Source organism: Camelus dromedarius, chromosome 7 (genome assembly GCF_036321535.1).
Source record: "Camelus dromedarius isolate mCamDro1 chromosome 7, mCamDro1.pat, whole genome shotgun sequence".
NCBI lineage: Eukaryota > Metazoa > Chordata > Mammalia > Artiodactyla > Camelidae > Camelus > Camelus dromedarius.
This window is the reverse complement of record NC_087442.1, coordinates 14,474,712-14,498,478: the sequence shown is the minus strand read 5'-3', so window position 1 is coordinate 14,498,478 and position 23,767 is coordinate 14,474,712. Positions and strand designations below refer to the sequence as shown.

The following is a 23,767-nucleotide window of genomic DNA, read 5'->3' as shown; positions in this document are numbered from 1 at the left end:
ACAACTGTTGTCAGATTTATCCTATGATGGTACTAGTGTGCAGTAGAAAGAATTTATAGTCATTCTCTCTTGGATTCTAATCCCAGCGCTGCTTTGGTCTTACAAATTACTCAAGTTAGCTGTTTGGTCCTGCAAGTTACTCAATTCCTTGGACCCTTGGGTGAAGACTAAAGTATTTAGAATAGGCATCTTTTAGGATTTTTGTGATGAGCAAATGCAACATTATATTTAAAAATGAATAACCAAAACATCAATGTTAGTTCTCCTTCACTCCCTTTACTATCTTTTGAGTATCTTGAGCTAGAAAATGGATACATCCAATCATCTATTTTCAATTTATCATACTGTAAGGATCAGCTGGTAGTAGTTCCATAAGTTATATCCTGCTTACTTAAAACTAATTTCTATTCTTTCTTGATGGGAAAGATAACTGTAGTACAGAAATACTGTAATCTGACACTTCCATTGGAGGCTTTACACGGTGAAGAGAAAGCAGAAACTTGTGGAAAATTACCACCTTCCTTTTACACTACTGATAACCAACTGCCAAACCTCGCTGAAGTTTTCTTCCTCTTAATTGGGAGCAGTGAGAGTACTTGTCACCTGAGCATTAGCATCACTGTTCCTGATCGCGATGATTCATCTCATTTTGGCCTTAGAGATTTATTTGACTCCAACAAGCATCAGCCAATACCCACTGTACATAATGGAACTTTTATTGCAGGGTTCAAATGGAATTTACAAGTTCTAACTAGGCAATAAAGAACAAGCTGGTTTCTAGATTAAGAAAGCAGATTTAATGCAGACTTAACTTCGCTCTCACCAGAAATGATACTAAATTACAGTACATTAACTTTAAAAAGACATAAACCAACAAAAAAGAGGAGAAACAGTGAATAGAAAATAGTAACAAATAAGCAGATGGAAAATTGGGAACTGACTCAGAGCCCCTACAGAGTCAAATCCTAAACTGTGGGTGAGGAGGCTAAGAACCAGTACCATCTACACTGCAAAACGGCAGCATCACGTGCAGCTGAAGTAAGGAGCACTGGCTATTACATCACTAAATTCCACCACCCACTCTTCGTAGGTGCAGTTACTTTACAGAAAATGGGCATCAACTGCTCATCTACAGAAAGCAGAGACCCCCAACTTTCTTCCCTCAAGAGACTCTCCAAAAGCTGGCAGCCAGAATTCTCAGCCTTCTTGGAAAGAGATCTGAAGACTCTCCTCTTCAAGGGGAATCCTCAGAGAGTTAAGAGAAGATATTCCATCCATGAAATATAAACATGATTCTACTAAAAGAAGATGGAGAATATGAAGAAAAGGAGACGGAGCATCATTCAGAGAACAACAAAAAAGGCCTTCGAATTTGATAGAATAGAGTTTAACAGAAAGGCTGGCAGATCAAGTGGAGGAAATATCCACAAAAGTAGAGCAAAAATAGAGACAAAAAAATAGGAGAGAAAAATCTAAGAAAAATAAAAGACTGGTAGGTGGCCCAACATTCTAATAATAGGATTTCCAAAGACCAGGGGAAAGTAGGAGTAATTACCAGAAACAAACAAAAAATCAGGCTGTTTCTTAGAACTGAAGAACGTTAGTTTCCAAATTGAAATGGCCCAACAAGTGCCCAGCACAGTAACAAAAGAACAATAGGAAGACATTTTATTTTGAAATTTAAGAATATTGATAACAAAGAGAAGAGCCTAGTTTCCAAAAAGGAAAAACTAGATGGCATCGAAAGGATCAGGGATTAGATGGTTTTAAACTTCTCAGAGGCAACTGTAGCATCAGGGAAGCAACAAAACAATGCCTTCAGAATTCTGAGACTTTTAGACAGAATCCAAACTATCAAACAAGTCCAAGGACTGAATAAAGGGCATACCCTCTACTAAAAAGCTACTGTGGTACTTGCCCCAACAAAAGCTGAGTTTGCAACAAGAATGAGGAATGCATGGGCTATTATAACACGCAGGGAATCCAACAAAGAAGAGATTAAAAAAAAAAAAACAAACCCCTCCAAGAGGACGGGGCTAAAAGATTCCAGGATGACAGGCATACTAGGCTATTATATAATACATACTGGGGCACCGTGAGCCAACAGGCAGAAAGCTGTCATTATTAAGAGTCCCATAATCATTGCAGAGTTATTTTGTAGCCCAAGGGTAGAATGCCTAAGTGAGTCTGAACCAGTTTGTTCTATCACCCCTAGATGTCCTCTGCCTTAACCTGTTCTTGAGAGCAAGAGTTGGGTCATGGTGAAGCAGAAAAATCCAAAGAAGTCCATTGCCTGTAACCATATCTCCACTCGATAGCTAGAACCCACCCTAACATCGTGCCAAACACTTCCCAGGACGCAATCGTGACCCTGCCCACTAAACCCTCTAGAATGGGCTCTTGTGCTCACTCGGGGAAGCTGAAGCCAGACACTAACCCAGAGACTCTTTTCAGCTCTTGAGTGCCTTCATCTAAAGCGAAAGAATCCTCTCTTCCCCGCATGGGGAGCTTTAGGATTGCTGCTCAATGTTTCAAAACCCCTCTATCTGAATCAGGGATGCACACATTGGCAGTAAACACATATCTATGAAGAGAATGGCAAATTCAAAACTCAGTATCCTGGTTATCCCAGTAGGAGAGGGGTGAGAGGAGGTCCTTGTTCTGTTTCTTAATATGGGTGGGAAGTACATGAATGCTTATTTTACTATTAATCTTTAAACCTATGCATTTTATATACATACATATATGTGTATACCTGTGTGTGTATATACGCATGAAAAGAATAAGTATGTGTATGTGTTTATGTGTGTGCATAAGTGTGTATATATATATTATTTCAGAATTGAAAGTAAGAAATGCAAGCCATCTGTGACAACTGAGTTTAATGATAGTGGTGCCAAGTTCACTGCATATTCTCTATGTTCTCTGTGAATGAATTAAAAAAATGTATAAATTAGTATCAAATAGGAAAAATGGGGGGAAAAGTAGAGAAGTAATCGAACCCTCCCTAAATGATATCCATTGCTACAATTCACTTCCAGCAGTGGACAGCAGTCACATCAAGCAGTCATGATCGCCTGGCTCATCGTGGCATGTGTGTGTATGTGTTTGTGTGTGTGTTTGTGTAACAGCAGGGTGATCTGCCTGCCTTATCTGGGCCGCAGAAGCTTCCAGAGCAGCAGCATCCAGCAGAGCTTTCTGCACTTCCCGAGGCAGGAGCCACATACCATAGCACGTGGAAAGTGGCTAGTGTGCCTGAGGAGCTGAGTTTTTACCTTATTTAATTTTAATTAATTTAAAGTTTAAAGAACCACATGTGGCTAGCAAGCATTACAGTTTTGTTCTCTGTGGGAACAAGAAGTTGAATTTCCTTAGTACCAGATTCAATACATGTCAAAACCAGCCATGTTTTAACCTTTCCACGAGTAGTGCACAGACCCAACACACAAAACTGCTTTTCTCTCTGCCCCTCCCCAGCTGGATCCCATGTGCTTCCTAACTTCCAGCAGTAGTGTTCATTGGGTGATTAAGGATAACTTTATTTCCCTTACTCTATATTCTACCTTTCTTATCCCAGCTTCCCTAGTCACTTCTCTGCCCCTCCTTCTATCAAAACATACTCTCAGGTCCTTCTTGGTACTTTGGAATAAATGACTAATAGTTAATTAAAGGGTTAATCCTATAAGAAGCACTTGAGTTTTTAATGTTTGAAATTTGGGTTAGCATGACTGTCACAAGCTGAATGTGTGCCCCCAAAATTCGTATGTTGAAGCCCCAAGCCTCAGTGTGATGCTATTTGGAGATGGGCCTTCTACAGGAGGTAATTATGCTTAGATGGGGTCAGGAGAGTGGGGCCCTCATGATGGGATGGTAAGAAGACACACCACAGAGCCAGCTCTCTCCCCTCTCTCCTCCTCTGAGGACACAGCATGAAGGCAGCAGCCTGCAGGCCAGGAAGAAAGCTCTCACCAGACACCAGATCAGCCGGCACCTTGATCATGGACGTTCCGGCCTCCAGGACTGAGGGGAAGTAGACGTCTACCATGTAAGCCACCACGCTATGGTATTTTATTACAGCAGCCCACTAGCCTAAGACAATGAAGAATCTTTGACAAATTTAGGTACAAAAATAAGAAGGAAATTATGGTGTTAACAGGCGATCCTCAGCCCTGAAAAAATTATACCACTAATTACTTCTTCCCACGAACACAAGCCCTTCCCTGTCTCCCCTTTCAGGCTTCACTCTGGCCTCCATTAACCTCCTTTCCCTATTTCAGTTTGTTTAAATGCCTCAAAATCCAGAAAGGGATTAAATTAATTGGTTGAGAAGTGGAATATATATTTCACATTGCATGCTCTGGATTTTATGTTTGAAATAAAATGCCAACGGGTCATACTAATTAATTTTGTCTTCTCTATTTGAAGTTAGGACTCGTTGAACTCAGTATGCAAATAAATGCCAAATAGTGCATAAATTAACACCATTCATCTTCACATCCAAAATCTTCTAGCACCCAATCCACAAGTGTACTCTTATCTGTAAGAAATTTCTTATATATGCACTAAAAGAAAGTATGTAAAATACGGTTTTTAAAACATACATTTCACCACATGTGATCAGCAAAGTCAGGAAACAGACCAGGCTCAGATACCCTGTATGTGGAACTGAATTGCCCAGAACATTGAAAAACAAAGTTGTTAAAGGGTATTAAATAGAAAAATGCCTAGAGTAAGAAAACTTGAAAAATGTTTTTCAGAGTCAGAGATACGATGCAAAGGACAACCAAAGAATTTCCTCAAGATAATCGCTTATCTGATTGAAGAAAGACAAAAGACCCCTATAGGCTGACTCTGAGATGAACGCCCAAGATCCCTGAAGCAGTTTTATCCTGGTACAGCCAGGGGAGTGCGCCTGAATGTGTGGAGGCCAGTGACCCACAATATATGGGGACCTGAGGGCAATGAAAATGCAAATACCCCGAGTTCCCAGATGCAAAACAGTGTCCTGCTGGACTGAGCCAGGAGCGCTCATCCGGGCACCGCCGTCCAGGCCGGAGCCTGGAGGTTCGGAGATGGGACAGTGAGAGGAGACATGGGGCGGCCGAGCTGTTCATTTTCTTCTGTTAGTGAGTCCTTCCTCCACCTCTTCAACAGCAGAACAGGCTGTGTCTACATACACCTGGGAGCGTAACCTAAGTCATGCTGTGTTTACACACATCTGGTCTCCAGTCCTCTGCTCCACCAGCTAAGCTATCAAAGGGTGCGCTAAGTCACGTTGTATTAAGGATGCACAATCTGGAGTCGTGTTACAAGGGTTTAGGCCTGGGTGGGATAAATCTGGGTGAAGAGGAAAATGATAATAATGATGATGCAAGAGGCAGAAGGGGAAGAGCAGGAGGGGAGGAGGGAGCTGGGGAAGGTGGGGAAGAGGAGCAGAAGGTAACTTACATGAACATAAACAAGGTACCAGTTTTACGGTGTTATTTAATCTTTGCCACAATCCTAAGAGGTGGATATCACTGTTCCTATTTCTAACAGGAAGAAACTGAGTCTCAGAAAGATGAGGTGACATGGCCTGAAATGTCACAGCTACTGAGTGGGGCACTCAGATCTCCTCCTGCACTGTTCCTACTTCTCATCAAAAGTGGACCACACAGAGGGCGGAGCCTCCCCTTTCAACCCTGAGCCCAAAGAGGGGAAGCCAGAAGCTGGCATGAGTGAGGGCAGAATTCCAAGTCCTGCATTCAGAGCTACCCAGGAACTGGGGAAAGGCCATGATCTGCAGGAAGCAAAGCCAAGGAAAGGGAGTCCTCAAGCCTGGACAAAAGAACATGACAATGGGACTCAGAAACTATGTGTCAAGTCAAATATTTTTTCATGAACATACTTGGCAGGGGTGGGGTCACTTTTAAAGACACCCCATTCCCTTCCCTTTCCAACAGACCAGCTTCTGAGAGCCTTACAGACTATGGATCAAGCTATCAAAACTGTTGTCAGGTTTGCTATAACCAAGTCTGCAATTCAGGAGTCGTGGAATTCAACTGACCTATGCTTAGTTTATAAAGACTTATGACTCGAACATTGTGAGCAGGGCGTCCATTGTTACAGGGCCAGGAGAAAAGGCAAGAATACATCCAATTTTAATCACAACCGTCAGAGGCAATCACATGATTTGTTTTGCTATTAAAGTCATTGCATTAGAGTCTCCCCTACTGAGCTGAAGAGCTGACTGACAGCACAAATTAAACATAAAACCCACATTCTCACTTGAGGTGTAAAAACTTCATTCTGTCAGATGCACAAGATATTCAAAATGTTTCTCTCAGATTTTTGACAAGAGTGTTTACTAATCATTAGTAACGGCTTGTTAACTTTCGGTGTCATTAATCTGGTAGTTTTCGCTAGGACAGGTGTTCTCGTATCATTCATGTTAATGTTTAATTATTCTTGGTAAATAACTCTGTGCAGGAAAATCACAATGACAGATATTTTGATCATCTGGATCACTCAATGAGCTTGCCTTGCCCTTGATTCTTGTGCAGTATAGTAAGTGAAGGCTCTATGCAAAGAGGGAGATGATGGCACCTACCTGTCTGGGGTATTGTAAAGATTATTGACGTCAGTGTCTGCAGAACACATAATATCTGCAGGTCCATCCTACATTCACTCCTGTAAGCCTTGATTCATTGATTTTCCCTAATTCTGTATCAACATGTGCTGCCCAATGACAAAGCCTCAAGCCACTTCCAGCAGATAATGTGTTGCACCAAAGCTTCTAAAGGCAAGAGCCTAAACCAAAGCATGTAAATAAAAGAATCGACCAAGCCTGCGAGTAGTCACAGCTGGCTGCTCTGTGACACGAGCAAAGACCTTCAGAGCCAAAGCAAGAAAGGAGCCACCTCTGACATGAAATCCACGTGATACCCTTAACGGGATTTATAAAAAAGGAGAAAACTCACAGCGGCTGATTCAGTCCCTGCACGATACTGCGCTGTGTTCAACAAGGCGCTGTGTTCAACAAGATGTCGCTAGGGAAAGAAAGGGCTGAAAGCTCAGCGTTTAGAAAGAAAGAAAGGATTTAATGATCTGACACGTGAACAATTACAGTGCAACTCCTGTTAAAACAGAGCTGCAGCTAAATGGGGCTATTCACCTATTCAAATCACAAACAAAACTATCTTCAATGGGATCATTAAAAGAAGGTGTGATACCTTAGAGAAAAGCTCTTCAGAAATGGCAAGGGTTGACAGAGATTGGACTTTAAGCTCTAAATACACATGTAAAAATATTAAAATTGCAGAGGCTCTGTTAAGGCCAAATAAAAAGGTTGTTGCTTTCTGAAAAGAACAATAAATATAACCACACGGTTAAAAATTCATGAAACAGAAATATCTGGACAATATGGTTAACCATCAAAAATACAGGTAATCAGGGGAGGGTACAGCTCAGTGGTAGAGTTTATACTTAGCATTCATAAGGCCCAGGTTCAATCTACAGTACCTCCACTAAAAAATAATAATAATTAATTTAAAAATACAGAAATAAACCTAATTACCTCTCCCCTCAAAAAAAAAAAAAACCCAAAACAAAACAAAATAGGTAATCTCAGAATGAATTTTTTTATGTTAACACTATTCAGAGATACATTTTGAAAAACCTGACATTCCCTTAAGCATTAATTTTAGATTTACTGACCTAATCAATAGTTTGTCAAGTACTCGCTATCTTTCTAGCAACTTAGATGCAGTCACAAGAAACCAGTAGTCTGAAAAAGAAAATAGCCTGGAAGAAGAGCCAGGTGAACTTGGGTTTGGCAGTGACGTGACATTTCAGATACAACAGCAAAAGCATCATCCATGAAAGAAAAAGTTGATAAGCTAGACTCAATTAAAATGAAAGCTTTCGCTCTGTGAAAGACACTGTTAAGATAATTACAAGATAAGACAGACTGGGAAAAATATCTTTGTAAAACATGTATCTGATAAAAGACTGGTATTTAAAATATGCAAAGAACTCTTAAAACTCCACAATAAGAGAGTCAATTAAAAAGTGGGCAAAAGATCTCAACTGACATCTCACTTAAAAAGAATACAGATGGCAAATAAGCATATGAAAAATGTGCTCATTGTCATACGTCATTAGGGAACTGCAAATTAAAACCACAGTGAGACACTGTTACACATCGGCTAGAGTAGCTAAAATTGAAAAAACTGACACCACCAAATGCTGGTGAAAACGTGGAGCAACAGGAACGTTCGTTCATTGCTGGTGGGGATGCAAAATGGTCCAGCCCCTTCGGAAGACAGCTCAGCGGTTTCTTACAAAACTAAACAAGCTCTTACCACATGATCCAGCAATTGCACTACTTGGCGTTTACTGAAATGAGTTGAAAATTATGTATGTTCAAAAATTTGCACATGAATGTTCATAGCATCTTTATTTATAATTGCCAAAACTTCGAAGCAACCAAGATGTCCTTTGATACGTGAAAGGATAAACTGGTTATCGTGCAAAGGAATATTATTCAGCAACAAAAAGAAATGAGTTTGCAAGCCATGAAAGACAATGGAAGAAACTTAAGTGGATACTGTTAAGAAAGAAGACAGTCTGAAAAGGCCACATACTGCATGATTCCAACTATATGGCACTCTGGAAAAGGCAAAACTATGGAGACAGTAAAAAGCTCTGTGGTTGCCAGGGGCCTCGGGGGAGGGACTGGCGAATGGGTGAAGCACAGAGGGCACCTAGGACAGTGAAACTATATCTGTGATGCTGTCATAGTGGATACATGTCATACCTCTATGAAAACCCATAAAACTGTAGGACACAAGAATGAATCCTAATGTAAAGCACAGATTTTAGTTAATAAGAACATATTAATGTTGGCTCATCACTTGTAACAAACGGACCACACTAATGCAAGGTGTCAACAACAGGAGACACTGCGTGTGCTGGAGGCTGGGGAGACATTGAAGGGATATACAGAACTCTCTGTATGCTGACTTAATTTTTCTGTAAACCAAAACTGCTCTAAAAAATAAAGTCTACTAACTAAAAAATAAAAAAGAAAAGCAAGAGAAGAGGGAAAAAAAGGAATTGTTTTGAGTTGCGTTTCGACAGATCCTTGGCTGATATCAGAGAACACTGGCATACAGAAAAATAAATGTTCCTTGCTTTCCTAGACATAATGCTAATAACACTGTTCAGAAAGTCAACAGGAGTGAGGCGCTAGAGGTGAAAATGAAGGAGGGGAGGTAATGGACTAGAGGAAGGAAGGACAGCCCTAAGGGAAAATGGAGGGTGTGGGGTTAGTGGAATCTTTCCATTGTACCTCATTAGTTCTGAATGTGTCAGAGTTTTCAGGACCCTAAAATTCTAACTTGATGGCTGACAATAATTAAAGAGAATGAGTTGGCAACATTTCAATCCAATTCCTCCCTCTGTACCACAGGTCTATCTTTCAACAACCTGGCATCGTTACTGCCCACTGTTCCCCTGGAACCAAGAGGGAAATTAATGGGCATATTTGCATTCAAAAGGAAACACGACACCCTAAGATTTTTGTATCTCACCAAGTCATGCCTTGGTCTGTCAAAGGTTTCCCAACCCCTGGCTCTTATTATTAAAAATGATCCTAGAGTTTGAACTTCATGGTTTGAGCCAAGTCAAGTCCTTTCCATAGTTAATTTAAAATACCACCCATAAGATAAAAGTAACTATGTAGTTTTTCACTGCATTCTATGCGAGGATATTTTGGAGTGTGCTTTCCAGAAACTAGCAGCTTCTTTACAAATCCGTGTTTTTCAAACTCCAGATCAAATTCTGCTGTTTATCCTGATGATATACTACCCATGAAGGCAACCCAAGGGACATGCAACTCACTTTTCTTTTTAATCCCCTTAAATGCTTTGGCATTAATAATCTTGAATAACGACTCAAGGTATTCATTTTCATTTAATCTGGCAAAATGTGTATTGTATATACCAGGGATTGCACCAAAATATTTCTCAGGCCTACAAGTCATTCACTTAATTACTCACATAATTAAGGATTTTCTTGTGCCAGGGACAACTCTAGTGCCAGGAGTCGGGCATACACTACTGAGTAAGACATAGTACCTGCCCAGGTGTCCCAGCCTGGAAAAGGGGAGGGACATGAAAACATCCTGATTATACACATTGTGACAGGAATGCAGACAGGAACCAAGTGTGTTTAGGACTCAGGGGGGCTGCACATTCCTCAGGACAGGATCTTCTTCCATAAGGATTATTTCCCAAGTGAAGAAAATAATGAAATTTGACAAGAAATGCAAGAGTTTTACAGACAAAGGGAATTCTCTAAGTCTTAGAGGTCATCCTTAGATGCTAAGAGACCAAGGCATGAAAAGAAGCGAATGTTCAGGATTGAGGAAGACAGGCAGGTGCAGAGTAACAGGGGGCGAGGCCAAGGCCAGAGGCTTGGCTTTCTATGCTAAGGAATTGAGGCTTTAGTCTCAAAAGGATGTGTAGATGCTAAAGGGTTTACAGCAGAAAGTGGTTTCACATTTACATTGACCTGGAGGGCCTTCATGTTGCCCTCCGCTTGACTAAACTTTAGACAGATCCGGACTTCAGGCCCCAAACCTCCCTTTCCTTAAAGTATTGACTTTAGAAAACTTTCAGTTATAAAGTCTTTCTCTGCCTCTTTGACACATAAGTCTTCTCTTAGCCTCCTGCCACTTTTACAACCCTGAACTGCCTTTCCTGAAGACCCAGGAGCCGTCCCCTTGAAATGCAGTCATTCACAGAAGGTGCTGCCGGGTCCCTAGTCTCCGTACCTGTAGATGGGCAGTGTGCTAACTGTGCTAATCAGCGACAACCGGCAAACACAGATTGTCTTATCAGACTGGCTGGAGTCCTCGAACACGTCTCCACCAGCTCACCCTAGTGCTTAACAATTCTCCTGCCCACTTTTGGATTGGGTTGCTTGCTTTTTTGTTATTAAGTTGTATAAGCTGTTCATATATTCTGGAAATTAAGCTCTTGTCAGTCACACCTGCAAATATTTTCTCTCATTCCACAGACTGCCTTTTTGTTTTATGGTTTCCTTTGTCTTGCAAAAATTCATAGGTTTAATTAGGCCCCAATTTGTTTATTTTTGTTTTTATTTTTATTGCCTGGATAGACTGCCCTAGGAGAACATCACTAAGATTTATGTTAGAAAATGTTTTACCTATGTTTTCTTCTAGGAGGCTGATAGTGTCTTGTCTTGTTTAAGTCTTTAAGCCATTTTAGAAAACAATCTTATAGTTATTGGTTGGAAGGGAATGGGGGTAGGAAGGGATACATTGGGAGTTCGAGATTTGTAGATACTACTGTATATAAAATAGATAAACCACAAGTTTATACTGTATAGCACAGGGAACTATATTCAGTGGTAATCTATAATGAAAAAGAATATGAAAAGGAATATATGTATGCATATGTATGACTGAAACATTATGTTGTACACCAGAAATTGATACATTGTAAACTCACTATACTTCAATTTAAAAAAAAGGAAAAAAAATTCTTCTGCCTTTTGTCACAGCAGAGTTCACTTTCTCTTCCCTACTGCCACTGTCTTGACCCCTACTGCAATTGTCTTAAATAAAGTCTCCCTTGCCAGTTTAATTTGCCCATGCAATTCTTCTTTGACAACATGTTAGGAAAAGCATTGGCAGAGGTGCAGAAGGCAAATTAATGGAAGACAAGGTGAGTGGCAGGAAGGTGAGTCAGGAAGCTCTAGCAGTGAATGAGATGAAGGATGCTGAGGTCTGGAAGAGAGGAGTGACAGCAAAGATAAGGGAGAGATACTTGAGAGAGACATTAAGAATCAACTCCATAATGAAATGGATGGTGAGAGGGAAAAGGAACCAGGGCGATTCACAGTTGTTCATGGTGGCAGTTAAAACCTTCTCAGACACTTGCCTAACACCACAGTAGATGGTGGCCAGTGAGCCACAGAGTGCTGGCAAAGGAAGAAGGCAGGAGACAGGAAGGAGGGGACGGAGAGAATGTGGAAATAGTATGAAAGTTAAGTAGCCCTTGGAATGATGGTTGATAAGAATCACTTACAAATGCCTCAAAAGCAACTAATAACACCTAAAATATCCGAAAGGGATTTTGGAGTTGGAATGTTGTTACCAGCAGAACTGGGGAAAGGCTGTTCTCCAGCCTGGAGAATAAAAAGCAGGTGGAGGAAGGGGCAGGGGTGGACACTGTAACTCCCCAGACATCCACCCAAAGCCCAGACCACATCCTCTCAGGAATAAGAGTAATCGATCCTTTTCTTTTTATCTTTCCAGTCATCAGCATACAGCAGCATGTGATGAGTGGAAAAGCATAAGTGAGAAAGAATCCAGGAAAGAAAAGAAAAAAGATGTCCAAGATGAAAGGAATCAGAGGGAGAATGCAACCCAGTCATGGCTAACATGTTCAATGTTGCCTGAATTTTCTTTTTTCCTACATTGGATAAACTTGCTTCATGTATTGCCAGCGATAATCCAAGGATAAGTGTAGACAAAGGCCCACTACTGTCTTTTAACAAGTAAGAGAAACCAGAAGTCCAGGTCAGACAGTTCCAGAAAACAGGATTATATTCCAACTCAATATGAAAGTTTACTGACAAGGACATAAAGTTCTGTTTTTGATAGAAGGAATTCCATTCCAGTGAAGACTGATTGGATGTATGTGAAGAATTAATAACAGATTTCCTAAAATCTGTTCTAAGGGCCCAAGTCCCTTTCTGGAGGCAAAAAGATTACAGACAACTGCTGTGCAGAGATGTGAACTGGGGCAGTCGGAAGCAGACAGATTCCTAGCATCTGACGACCTAGGGAACGCTCTGACCCTGCTTGTCATCAGTGACTCCAAAAGAGGGGCAGTGGACCAGTGATCCCGGAAGCCCAGTAAGAATTAAGAAAGAGTGCTTTCCACCAGCATGAAATATGAAAGGCCTGCAGCTTTTACCCCTGTAAGTAACGAATAAAATTGTGGTTCTGAGTCAATCTGCAGAGAGGTTATTTTTAGACTAGCACTTATTTCTGTCCTTGGTTCTGTTCAGGTCAATGTCTTTACCAATAAATTGGATCAATATATAGAAGAAATATCCATCTTGTTGAGGATCAAACTTTGGAGTTATCTCTGACCACGATGTTTGGCTAGAAAGAGCAGCCTGAAATTTATATTGCCTTGAATTTAGGTTTCCAATTTTAATTACTCAAATTCCAAAAGGAGGCTGTTTGGCTTCATAGTAGTTCATGCCAAACAGAACTTTAAGAAAAGGTCAGCATTAACATTTTGGGTTTCCACTTTCCTTAGCTATTTCTGAGGTATCTAATAGTAATTAGCTTGTGTCTCAGTTCCTGAATTCAGACTAGCAGGGAGGTCAGGCCAAAAGATACAATGAGAGGAACGTGGAGGATGGGGATTATATGAAGCTAATCCCTAGTGCCTAGGACGGTGCTTGGTACATAGTCAGTGATCCATAAACGGTCGTTACACCAAGAAGTGCATGAATGGACTCAAGGATTTTGGTATGTGGGTGGTTATATCCTGACCTTGGTTCAAAAATCAGGTGCTGGGTTACGCAGACAGGACGGTGCTTCCAGAACAGACATGCCCCGCCCCGCCTCCCTGATGGGGCTGAGGCACTGGCTCCCTCAGCTGCTCCAAGTGCGGGCTCTGCTGAGAGCTCACAGCCTAGTCCCTCCCCAGCAGGAGGCTACCTCACTCACAGTTTGCTTCCGCCCAGGGAACAGCCTGACCTGTGCCCAATAACCCTGCCTCAACTGGGACAATTCTAAAGGCCATCCCAGATCCAAAAGTCCCCGTGGGAGTCCTCTGTTGCAACGACATCACAGCTCAATTTGTTCCTCTGCCCAGTCCTCGTCTCCTCACTCTCTCTATCTATTGTTCCCTCTTGGAGAATCTCCAGTAAATCTCCTACATGTAAAACTCAAAAGTCTCAGAGTGTGTTTCCCAGGGAACCCAACCAAGAACAAGAATTATGATCCCAAAGTCCTTTTTAAAACACATTTCTATAAGTGCACAGCCATGTCTTTACAAAGAAGTAGGGCTGTGTATTAGAACGCATACTAAAATAGGAGAGAGAAGATGTGAATTCTTATTAAAATCCTGTTGCAGCTTTGTGACCCTGTGTGAGGCCACTTTTGAAAGCATCCCCATGAAGATGCGTGGGACAGTGTGTGCGAGTGCCCTCTGTAAACGGAGAAGCACTGGGCAGACCCTAAGTGGTATTACTTATTATTAAATATGATGTCGTGACTCTGCAGTGGCTAAGACCAGACCACACACACATTAACAAGATGAATGAAAAACAAACAAATTTCTGCAAAACTCTTAGAAGAAAGGCTTCAGAAAGAAACCTAACCACCATCTGAGTTCATATCCCAGAGTTGGCAGCCCTGGAAGGTGACACACGATGGACCAGGTAGGCACACAGACGGTGAGAATTACTTATTGTGTGTGTATTATACACAGGATAAACCAACGACAAGGAAAAAAATGTTCCTTTGGGCAAAGACTTAAGAATATTCCTGTAAATGATTGTTCTCTTTACCAAAGGCTAAGTTTTAACAATGAGAGAAGGCTGGAACAGCACTGCCAACACGAAGAGGCTGTCTCCCCGCCTGGGCCTGACATCATTACCACCTAACCAAGTACAGCTCTGGAATCACTTCTTAGTTTCTCATAAACAAAGCATGGCTTTGGATCACAAACAGAATTCGATAATGAAGGGGATTATATTAAAAATGAGATCATCATCTTTCAGCCTAATATTCCCCTGGCATGAGTCCTGGAACTTGCAAGACGACAGTGAACTCATGTATAAGCCAAGAAGACCCCCAAGAACTGACAAACTGACAAAGGGTCTCTGTGCTCATGGAAAGCCAAGGAGTTCGAAGTTGCAGATCAAAGGCGCTGCTCAGCATTCTGCCCAAGCCACTCACTGTGTTGCTCTTCTAATGGCTATTTCAAACTGTCTCTTTTTCAGCCCTGAACACGGATACACTTCCTTACCCTACTGTTAGTTGTACGCTTACTTCTTAGGTCGCTAGGGAAATAAAGGTAATCATAATAGAACTTCTGCTTCTCCCTGGTGCCAAATCCCCCTACCTACCTGCCGCTGGGACCCGCTCTTCTGCCTTCCCTGCATGTTCTCCGCAGGGCCTGCCCCCACCCTCCACTTGCCCCAGAGCCCATGGCCACCTGCTCAGGGCATGGCCCTCTCTCCTGACTAAGGTTCCCGCTCTCTGGTGGCCAGGCCCATCAGCATACAACACCAGCCTACAGAGCTCTACTGTCTCACAGATCAGACAAGAAAACCCTCCCTCGATTCCACAACCAGCCTCCGTCCCATTTCTCTTCTCTCCTTCCCAGTTAAACACCTGAGAAGAGTGATCTATGTGGAATCACTTCCTTTGCTCCCATTTGCCCATGAACCTACTCTATTTACCTTCGCCTTTTCACTCTACAACCTCCCGCAAAGTTACTGATAACCAGCCTCTGCCCAAATCCAATTTCCAGTTCTTAGCGTGCATGGCTCTCCACCCCCACACAGTATCCAACGGTCGTCACGCTTCTTTTATGAACTATTTTTCTTTTGGCTTTTAACCAGCAAGCTCTCCTGTTTGTTTTTTCTGGTTCACTGTATGCTCCTTGGTGGCCCATGGGTCCTCTACATCTGCCCTCCCTCTGTGCACCAAGTTGCTGAGCCAAAACCTCAAGAGGCATCCCTGAATCACTTTTTCCTCGTACATAGTACAGCTCATCCATCATCTGATGCTGCCAGCATTACCTCCAAAACAGGTCCAAAATCCAGCTGTTTCTCTCCAACTCTGCTACTTGAACTCCTTCAACTTCTACAGGTCTCACTTGGAATATCACGTTAGCCTGGTATCTGGTGCCCCTATTTCTATATTTACAACCCAGCAGTCAGTTCTCCACTCAGCAGCCAGAATTATTCAGAATAAATGCAGACAAGTTGTACTCCTTCTCAGATAATTCCTGTACCTTCTCATTACATTCTGAATAAAACCCAAAGCCCTCTCCCTGGTCCACAAGCCCCTTCCACATGCCAGCCCTGTCCTACAACTTCAGAATCACTTCCTTCCTCTGTCCAACCAACTAACCAGGTTTCAGCCACATAAACTTCCTTGTTGGTCATTAAATACTCCAAGGATGCTTGCACCACAGGGCCTTTGCACTAGCCACTCCCTCTGCCTTGGGATAATCTACCCTCAGAAATCCAGGTGTCTGCTTTATTTTTAGGTCTCTGCTTAAATGTCACCTTTTCAGAAAATCTCTCTCTGATAACCCTATCAAAAATAGGATCCTTTGTCACTCTTTATTTTCTTTACTTCCCCTTACAGCACTTACTGCTATACTGTACTACGGATTCACATGTCTGTCTCTCCGAATGGAATATAAGCTCTATGAGGGCAGGCACTTTTCAGGATCCCTGTCGTCGGAAGTAGAACTAGAAATATGGGAAGCAGTCAATAAATAGGAACTTACAAACAGATGATTTATTTGGGGGTAGAGGAAGATTCAGAAACAGAAACTTGTCCAACAAACCAGAGTCTAGTAAATTAAGGTAAGGGCCATGTAAATATAAAAAAAGTATTTGAAATGGGACTGTGATTTAAAAACAAATGTGCTATTAAAGATATCTTATAGAAGAAAATAAGAGCTACTACTTGGAAGAAATAGGGAGCATAGTGATAAACTATTCAGAATGTCTGGCCCTTAGACACTTTCCTTAAGTTTTTTGTGCCTCAGTTACTCTGTACATAGAATGGGGATAACTGCTACCTATTACAGAGATGTTGGGAGAATTGAGTTACACGATATGTGTAGAAATGTTAAGACATCTGCTAGCTCAGAGTAATAGTGTAATATGTGTTAACTATATTTTTATTTATTATCATTACATTTTTATTAAGGATAAATATAAGATACAGACAAAAGATGGGGAAGAACAGTAAAGGACACTAAGCACAGAACTCTGGGTAGATGTCAAAGCATGAACATAGAAATAAACTCGTACAAAGGAAAGGACAGTGCCCTTCCGAGGGCAGACTGACATCATTTAACTCCTCGGGCAGATTTCAAAATTCAACACCACCTCCAACCAAACGGAGGCCTAATCTCTACTGAACAGCCCTGTTGTCAACTTGTTAAATGATGGGGAAAGATTCAATTTTAGATGAAGCAATCGATAGGGGGATAAAAATCAGTGTTTTCAGCAACTTCATGAAGCAAAATGCACTTGACATGATTTTCTGATGCTTACACTCATTATAATGAATGATGTGGGAGCTTTAAAAACTTTCCTAAGGAAACTTGTCAGAAGGAAAAATTTTTAAGTCTTACGTAATTTCTACAGGGCTAAACATTTATTAAACACAGTATGTTCTTAGGAAATACCGAGTTTAACCACTGCATTTAGCAGATAAGGCAGCTGAAGCCTGAAGAGGATAAATGCATTGCCCAAGGTCATTCAGCTAATTAGTGGTTAGACTGGCTTTCCTCATTCTTGTGTATCCCGTCCCTTCCTTTACTTATTTAAATGATGTTTACTAAGAAAATAGATCCATAGTGTTTCCATAGCTCTTTCATAGTCCTCATCAAATGAGAAGAAACTCTGGCAAATCAAGGATTATTTCTGCTTTTCTTTTTCCACCACTGTGCTCAGAGTAAGCACTCCAGAAATGTGTATGGAATAAATGACACTGGAATGTTAGATGTCCTGGTTTCATCTTCCAGTGCGCAGCATCTAGGGTGGTATCTAGCACATAACGAGTACGAATGTACAGTTTTCGGAAGCATGGATGTGTCAATGAGTGAATGGCTCCACCATTTTGGTAGATTTATCAGATGCAATGGAGTCAAACAGAAAAACTGGGAACAATAAAAAATCCAACGATCCACCTCCCACAATTTGGAAGCTGGGTTAGACACAGTGACTCGCTTACAGTGAATAGCACAGGGAAAGGAAAAAGACAGTCACTGTACAGAGGCAAAAGCTGGCAAATGCAACCTCAACCAAGTGCTCATTTCCCATCACAAGCATGTCCTGTGGCCAGCAGCCAGCCTAGACAGGATGGGATGAGACAGGTACTTCACCGCTGCAGCGTTCTTTCCAAGAACCCACAACTCCAGTCTAATTATGAGTCAAGACAACAGACGAAGCCAGAGTAGGATGTTCACGGGACACTGGCCTGTATTCCTCAAGACCATCAAGGTCACGGGGGGAAAAGAAGGAAGACTGAAAAACTGTCACAGACCAGAGGAGACTGGGGGGACATACAACTCAACGCATGTGGCACCCAGGATTACATCCCAGAACAGAAAGCCCAGAGCTTAGCTAATAGTAATAAATCAATTATCGGTCTCTTTGACAAATGTGTTATGGTGATATGAAATGTTTAACAACGCAAGAAACTGGGTAAGGGGCATATAGGAACTCTCTGTAGTGTCTTTGCAACTTTTCTGTAAATCTAAAATTATTCCAAAATAAAGTTTATTTTAAAAAAATTCAGTGATGGATACCAGATGATACACTTAAGAAAATGTATAAGGACTTAAGAAAGGGAGTTGGCAGGTATCTGACCAAGTCAAGTACAGGCGTCCAGCACTGATACGTTTCACAGGTTAACTCTCTTGCCATCACGGCATCTCTTACACTAGTTGACACAAGAGAAGTAAATCCAATGATTACTTGAATATTCTTCCCATAATCTTACTGTAATATTTATTAGTGTTTTCAATTCTGTTTTTGAAAGTGAGTCGGACGGGGACAGTGGTGTGTGAAATGTGAAGCGAGGGGATACGTGAGAGAGGGCAGCTGCTCCGAGTCTGGCTTTTGAACCTGCAAGTTGAAGGGCGATGGAACAGTCGGGTCTTTTGTAACAACCACCACAACAATCGCAGCTGCCACCTGGGGAGAGCTCACTAACGCTGCCAGACTGCGCCACAGGGGTTCCATGTGCAGCATTACATTTCACCCCCAGCAACCTACGAGGCTGCAGTTACATTCTCATTTGGGAGATGAGAGATTCGGTCATCAGAAAAATTACTTCGTCAAGGTTGCAAGTGAGATTCAAACACAAACATTTCTGACTCTTCTAATAAGTCATTAAACAAAAGACATGGAAATTCCATCAGGACAACTACCCAATCCATCTAAGTAGCCACAATCATTAGTCTTAGCAAGATAATAATACACTGAGGTATTAAACATTATCTAGACATACTAAACTGTGAATGTCCAGACAACATCCAGTGTACTGAGGTACTGCATGTAAAGGGGTTATTGAACACTGTATTTGATACACAACAAATGTTAGCTTCCCTCCCCATCTTTGTAGCCTACATCTGTTTTCAAGTAGCTCCAAACTGGTTTTTACTTTTGTGTCGTAGGCCCTGGACTCACATGAATTATCTCAGCAATTCAAAAGTGCAGAGTAAGCTGATGCCAGAAGTGAAGTTCAGGCAGTTTCCAGGAGACAGAGTCAGATGTTGGCTAGTATCAAGTTATTCTGGATATAAACATACATGTCATGTGTCAGTGAAACTCTTTTGTAGTTAGAAATGCAAGAGATTTAAAAAAACTGATGACCCTTTGCCTAGACTACATGATTACAAGCTTTATTAAGAACTCATTTATATAGTTTATTCAGGTTATGGGAGTGAGTTTCTGCTATAATTATTACAGTTTTACTGTAAGAATTTTTTTTTAATATAGTCACTTTTGCTTCATGTTCTACCTCAAGTTGAATAGACTTTCCTCTTTCGGACATCATAACCATTATCTTGAGGATTAATAATTCAGGAATCCATTTAAAAAAAAACAAAAAACCTCAAATTGTTTTAAGCAAGAGCAGAGGGAGGGACTGGCAAAGACTAACCATCTCTGTGTTAATATTTCTGAGGAAATGCCCCCAGGTGAGGTGGGGCTAAATGGAAGGGGGACAGGAATTATTTAAAAGAGCATAATCTCTCTGCCAAAATAGGCATGGCGATTAAAAGGGCTGCCATCCTGAAATGACTGAGGAGTCCTGCCTTAGAGACAGAAGCAGGGCTCTGTAGACAACAAACACTCAGGCGTGTAATCTAATGTGAATAGTGATCCAAACACACGAGCAAGATTCTATTAAAGAGTGAAGGCAAACAGCCACGGCTGCCTGGGTGAATCATGTGGTGTATCACCAAGAAAGGGAACTGATTTTTTAAACCTAGGAACACAGGACTACTCTGGTTTGGACTTTGGACACTGACAAGAAATGAATGACTGAAGATGTACTCTCTTGGTTCTTCCGGGACGCAGGTCAGAGAGCATTCCTAGAGTCCCTTTTATCTAGACGTGTTCTACGCATTTAATTTCATTAATGCTTCTGAAATCACATATTTTGGTATGCACTGCACATATGGATTTGAACTGGCTTTTGCCTTTAAACTCAATTTCAGCTGTTGGCCTTCCCGTCAATCTGTAGTCACTTGAGAGTTGGAGCCAGGAAAAAGGGTGTGAGAAGGAACAAATGCATAAACCCCCAAGGACGAACGTTCCTGAGAAACCGCAGCTCAGCAGCATCGTCACCATACAGTAAACGCAGAAGGACAGAGCTGGCTGCTTTTACTTCTAGCTCACGTGTTGTTTTCTTCAAACCTACATCTTTAGAATGAGATACCGCTTTGATTCCCTCTTTGAGAGCTTCTTTGTTCTTTTGGGTCCCAAGACATGGCTGAATTTACTGGAGTTATATTTATACAAAGTCACCTCCCCCAATCTAATATAAGAAGTTCCCTCACATAAACATTTTATCACCTAAGATATGATGAGTGAAGCCCTTGCCAGGAAATACCATCTTCTTGTAAAAACTCAATCACAATTACCTCTGGCAACAGTGGACCATTAATGCCACAGAAAAGACGGATCATTGGAATCTACAGATAAGCCTCAAATCTCACTTCAGCCAAAAATTTCAAAGGCTCCGCCACTCCCACTGACTCTCTTCATTGTTGATGGTAAGCTGCACAGTATTACTAGCTTGTGATCCAGTCTTTTAATTTTTCAAACCTGTAAGCTATTTGTTTAGAGTTTTGTAAGAGAAAGAACATAAAACACTCTTCTTTATAATCAGTAGCCTCTAAAAGTTGGTTTCATTTACACTGTAACTACACCTCCCACTGCAAATACATACGTCCACCACATTATGGGTTAAATTAGACCGTGTGCTAGTCTGGCACATATGACCTCATTCACATGAAAAAATACAATCCGCAGGGGTTCAGGGAGTTGCTTCTGCTTCACCTAAAACACTCCCACCAAAGGGAAGGAGAGTGAAGGATGGACCGAGAAGGCTGGGGAGAAACTGAAGGGTGCCAGCATTTATGGAAAAGAACGAAGAGGGCTGAGGAAGCTGCGGCAGCGAGGGAAGGCGAGAGCACGCCCACACAGGGCTCCTTGGGCGGTTCAGTGACTGTGCTACCAGGGAAGTGGATCTTCACTCACGCCACCTCCCACCCACCCCAGACGGTCCCTGGATTTCAGGATTTCCACCCACTACACTCCACTCCAGATCACAGGTTCAGGAATCAAAGCTCAGAAGTTGTTATCCCTGGAATGTGCCCCCTACTCCATTCCTGCCAGTTCTAACCATTTGCATCTTCTGCACCTCGGGGGAGGTCCACACTTGGAGACAGTTTGGGTTTTAGTTCATCAGTCTCCGGTTCTGCTCCTTTCTTTGTGTTGGCATTGCTGACTCTGCTCTTGGACATTGGCCCCCATCTTCCCTGACTTTACTGCACTTGAGTATTGGCCCCCACAGTTAAGAAGGAGCCCAAAACCCTAATGTCCAGCACACCTGCAGTCTTCACTTCTGCTGGCCGACTTTACCCAATTCCCTCATATATCATGATACAGACAAGGGTCTAAAAGAGTGACTGCAACATAAAAATGCCCAATAAATACGGAGTCATGGACAAGGTGAACTAACAGTTATATATTTAAAGAAGCATATGGAAAATATGAACACTGAGAAGGCATTTATACGTTGACTCAATTTAAGATTTCAGAAACACTGGCACCTCATCAATGATTCACTTTACCATGGCATTCAGTATTCGGTGGGCCCTTCTCTGACAACACACAAATGAAGGGTGTGTCTTCACAGATAGCTGTCACACCAGCACGAAGAATGAGGACAGTATTTGAATGCAGGTTCCGGGAAGAGATGTGTGCTGTCTTAAGAGTTTTCTAGATGTTCCGATACCATGTGGTATCATCAACTTTCTGCCTTTCTCATCTTAGGTAAACCTGAGACTTAATGGTTAATAAACCAAGAGATCCTAACATGGCATCAAGACAGAATTATTTTATTCCTAGAATTTCCTTTCCCAGTTCCATGTTCTCCAGCCCATACAGCCATCACCTGGGGTTCACACATTACCATCCTTCCCTTCATTTCTCTAACCTTGACTTTCAGACACAGGATGAATCTATCCATCACACCAAGGAGACCAAGAAGCTGAAAACAGGCTGACCACATGAAATCCATCAGAAACCTCCAACTTACAAGCTTCCCGGAGTTTTTCTTTGTCGTAGTGGAATCCTTCATAGTCTTGTAAACTGATTTTGTTCACCCGGATCCTCAGGCGGTCAGGGACAGACTGGGGACTGAAAAAGAAGAACCGGGTGGTCAGACTTAAGGAGAAAGAGGGACTGAGAGTCATACGCACCTGGACGGACTAAAGGCAATATTGTCTCTTCATGCTAAGAAGGAGGAGCTCACATTCAAACCACGATTGTGGGTTCTTCACCAGAAAACAACAATTATCTAAAGAACATGTCATAAACCTCAAGTTTCTGGAATTTACCTAAGAACATGGAAATAAGCAGAAAAGGCTTCTGGAGGTCATTCATGTTTTTCTACTAACTTATTAAAAACTCCAGTGGTGGGGGAAGGTATAGCTCAGTGGTAGAGAGCGTGCTTAGTATGCACGATGTCCTGGGTTCAATCCCCAGTACCTCCATTAAAAAAAAAAACAAAAAAAAACTCCAGTAAGATCATGTGTTCGGTTCCACTGTAAGTCAGATGCAGCTAATCTGAAATGGTGAGAAGTGGTGTGTAGCTGGAGAAAAGTGCTTTAGGAAAATACGTCCCTGTCAGCCAAATAGGATCAATGACAGCTTGGCTCTCAGAAGAGACAAAAAAACCATAAAAAGCAGACCAAGAATTCAGAAAGCACAGGACTGAGAATGAAATGGCTCCACACACCTCGATCTCTCTGAGAGCGCTTCTCGGTCAAAGCAAAGCACAATGAATGCTACCTGTGACGGTGGCGCTGAGCACCCCAAAAGGAAGACCAATTGTTAAATACATACAACGTACATTCTTTAGGTAGAGAATGAAGTATTTAATTCATTTTAGAAGAACTCAATCCAAAGTGGTTCAGGGTAGGCACAACAATTAAAAGGAGTAGAATCCAACTTTCAGAAGCACCCTATTCACCCTCAGAATGTCTTTACTGGATTCCTTGGTGGTTTCTAATGAAAACTTTCAAAACAGTTTAATCATGGGCACTAGTCAAGTGAAATAATTTGATCTCCATCATCACCACTATGGATCAACACATTTAGTCACTATATTAATACAGCATAGTCCCCACCCGTCCATGCTGCTTCTTGTTCCTTGTATTACAGGATAAAAGTCCCCAAAGGC

General features: G+C 41.7%; 1 protein-coding gene across 2 annotated transcripts in view; it reads right to left on the bottom strand.

Moving 5' to 3' along the window:
• DGKI (diacylglycerol kinase iota) overlaps positions 1–23,767 on the bottom strand; it is a 395,126-nt gene that overhangs the window by 86,333 nt on the left and 285,026 nt on the right. For both annotated transcript variants that reach the window (XM_064487331.1, XM_031455444.2), the window contains one exon: positions 22,622–22,722. In XM_064487331.1, coding sequence (XP_064343401.1) covers positions 22,622–22,722 — 101 coding nt within the window. The remainder of the gene's footprint in view (positions 1–22,621; positions 22,723–23,767) is intronic.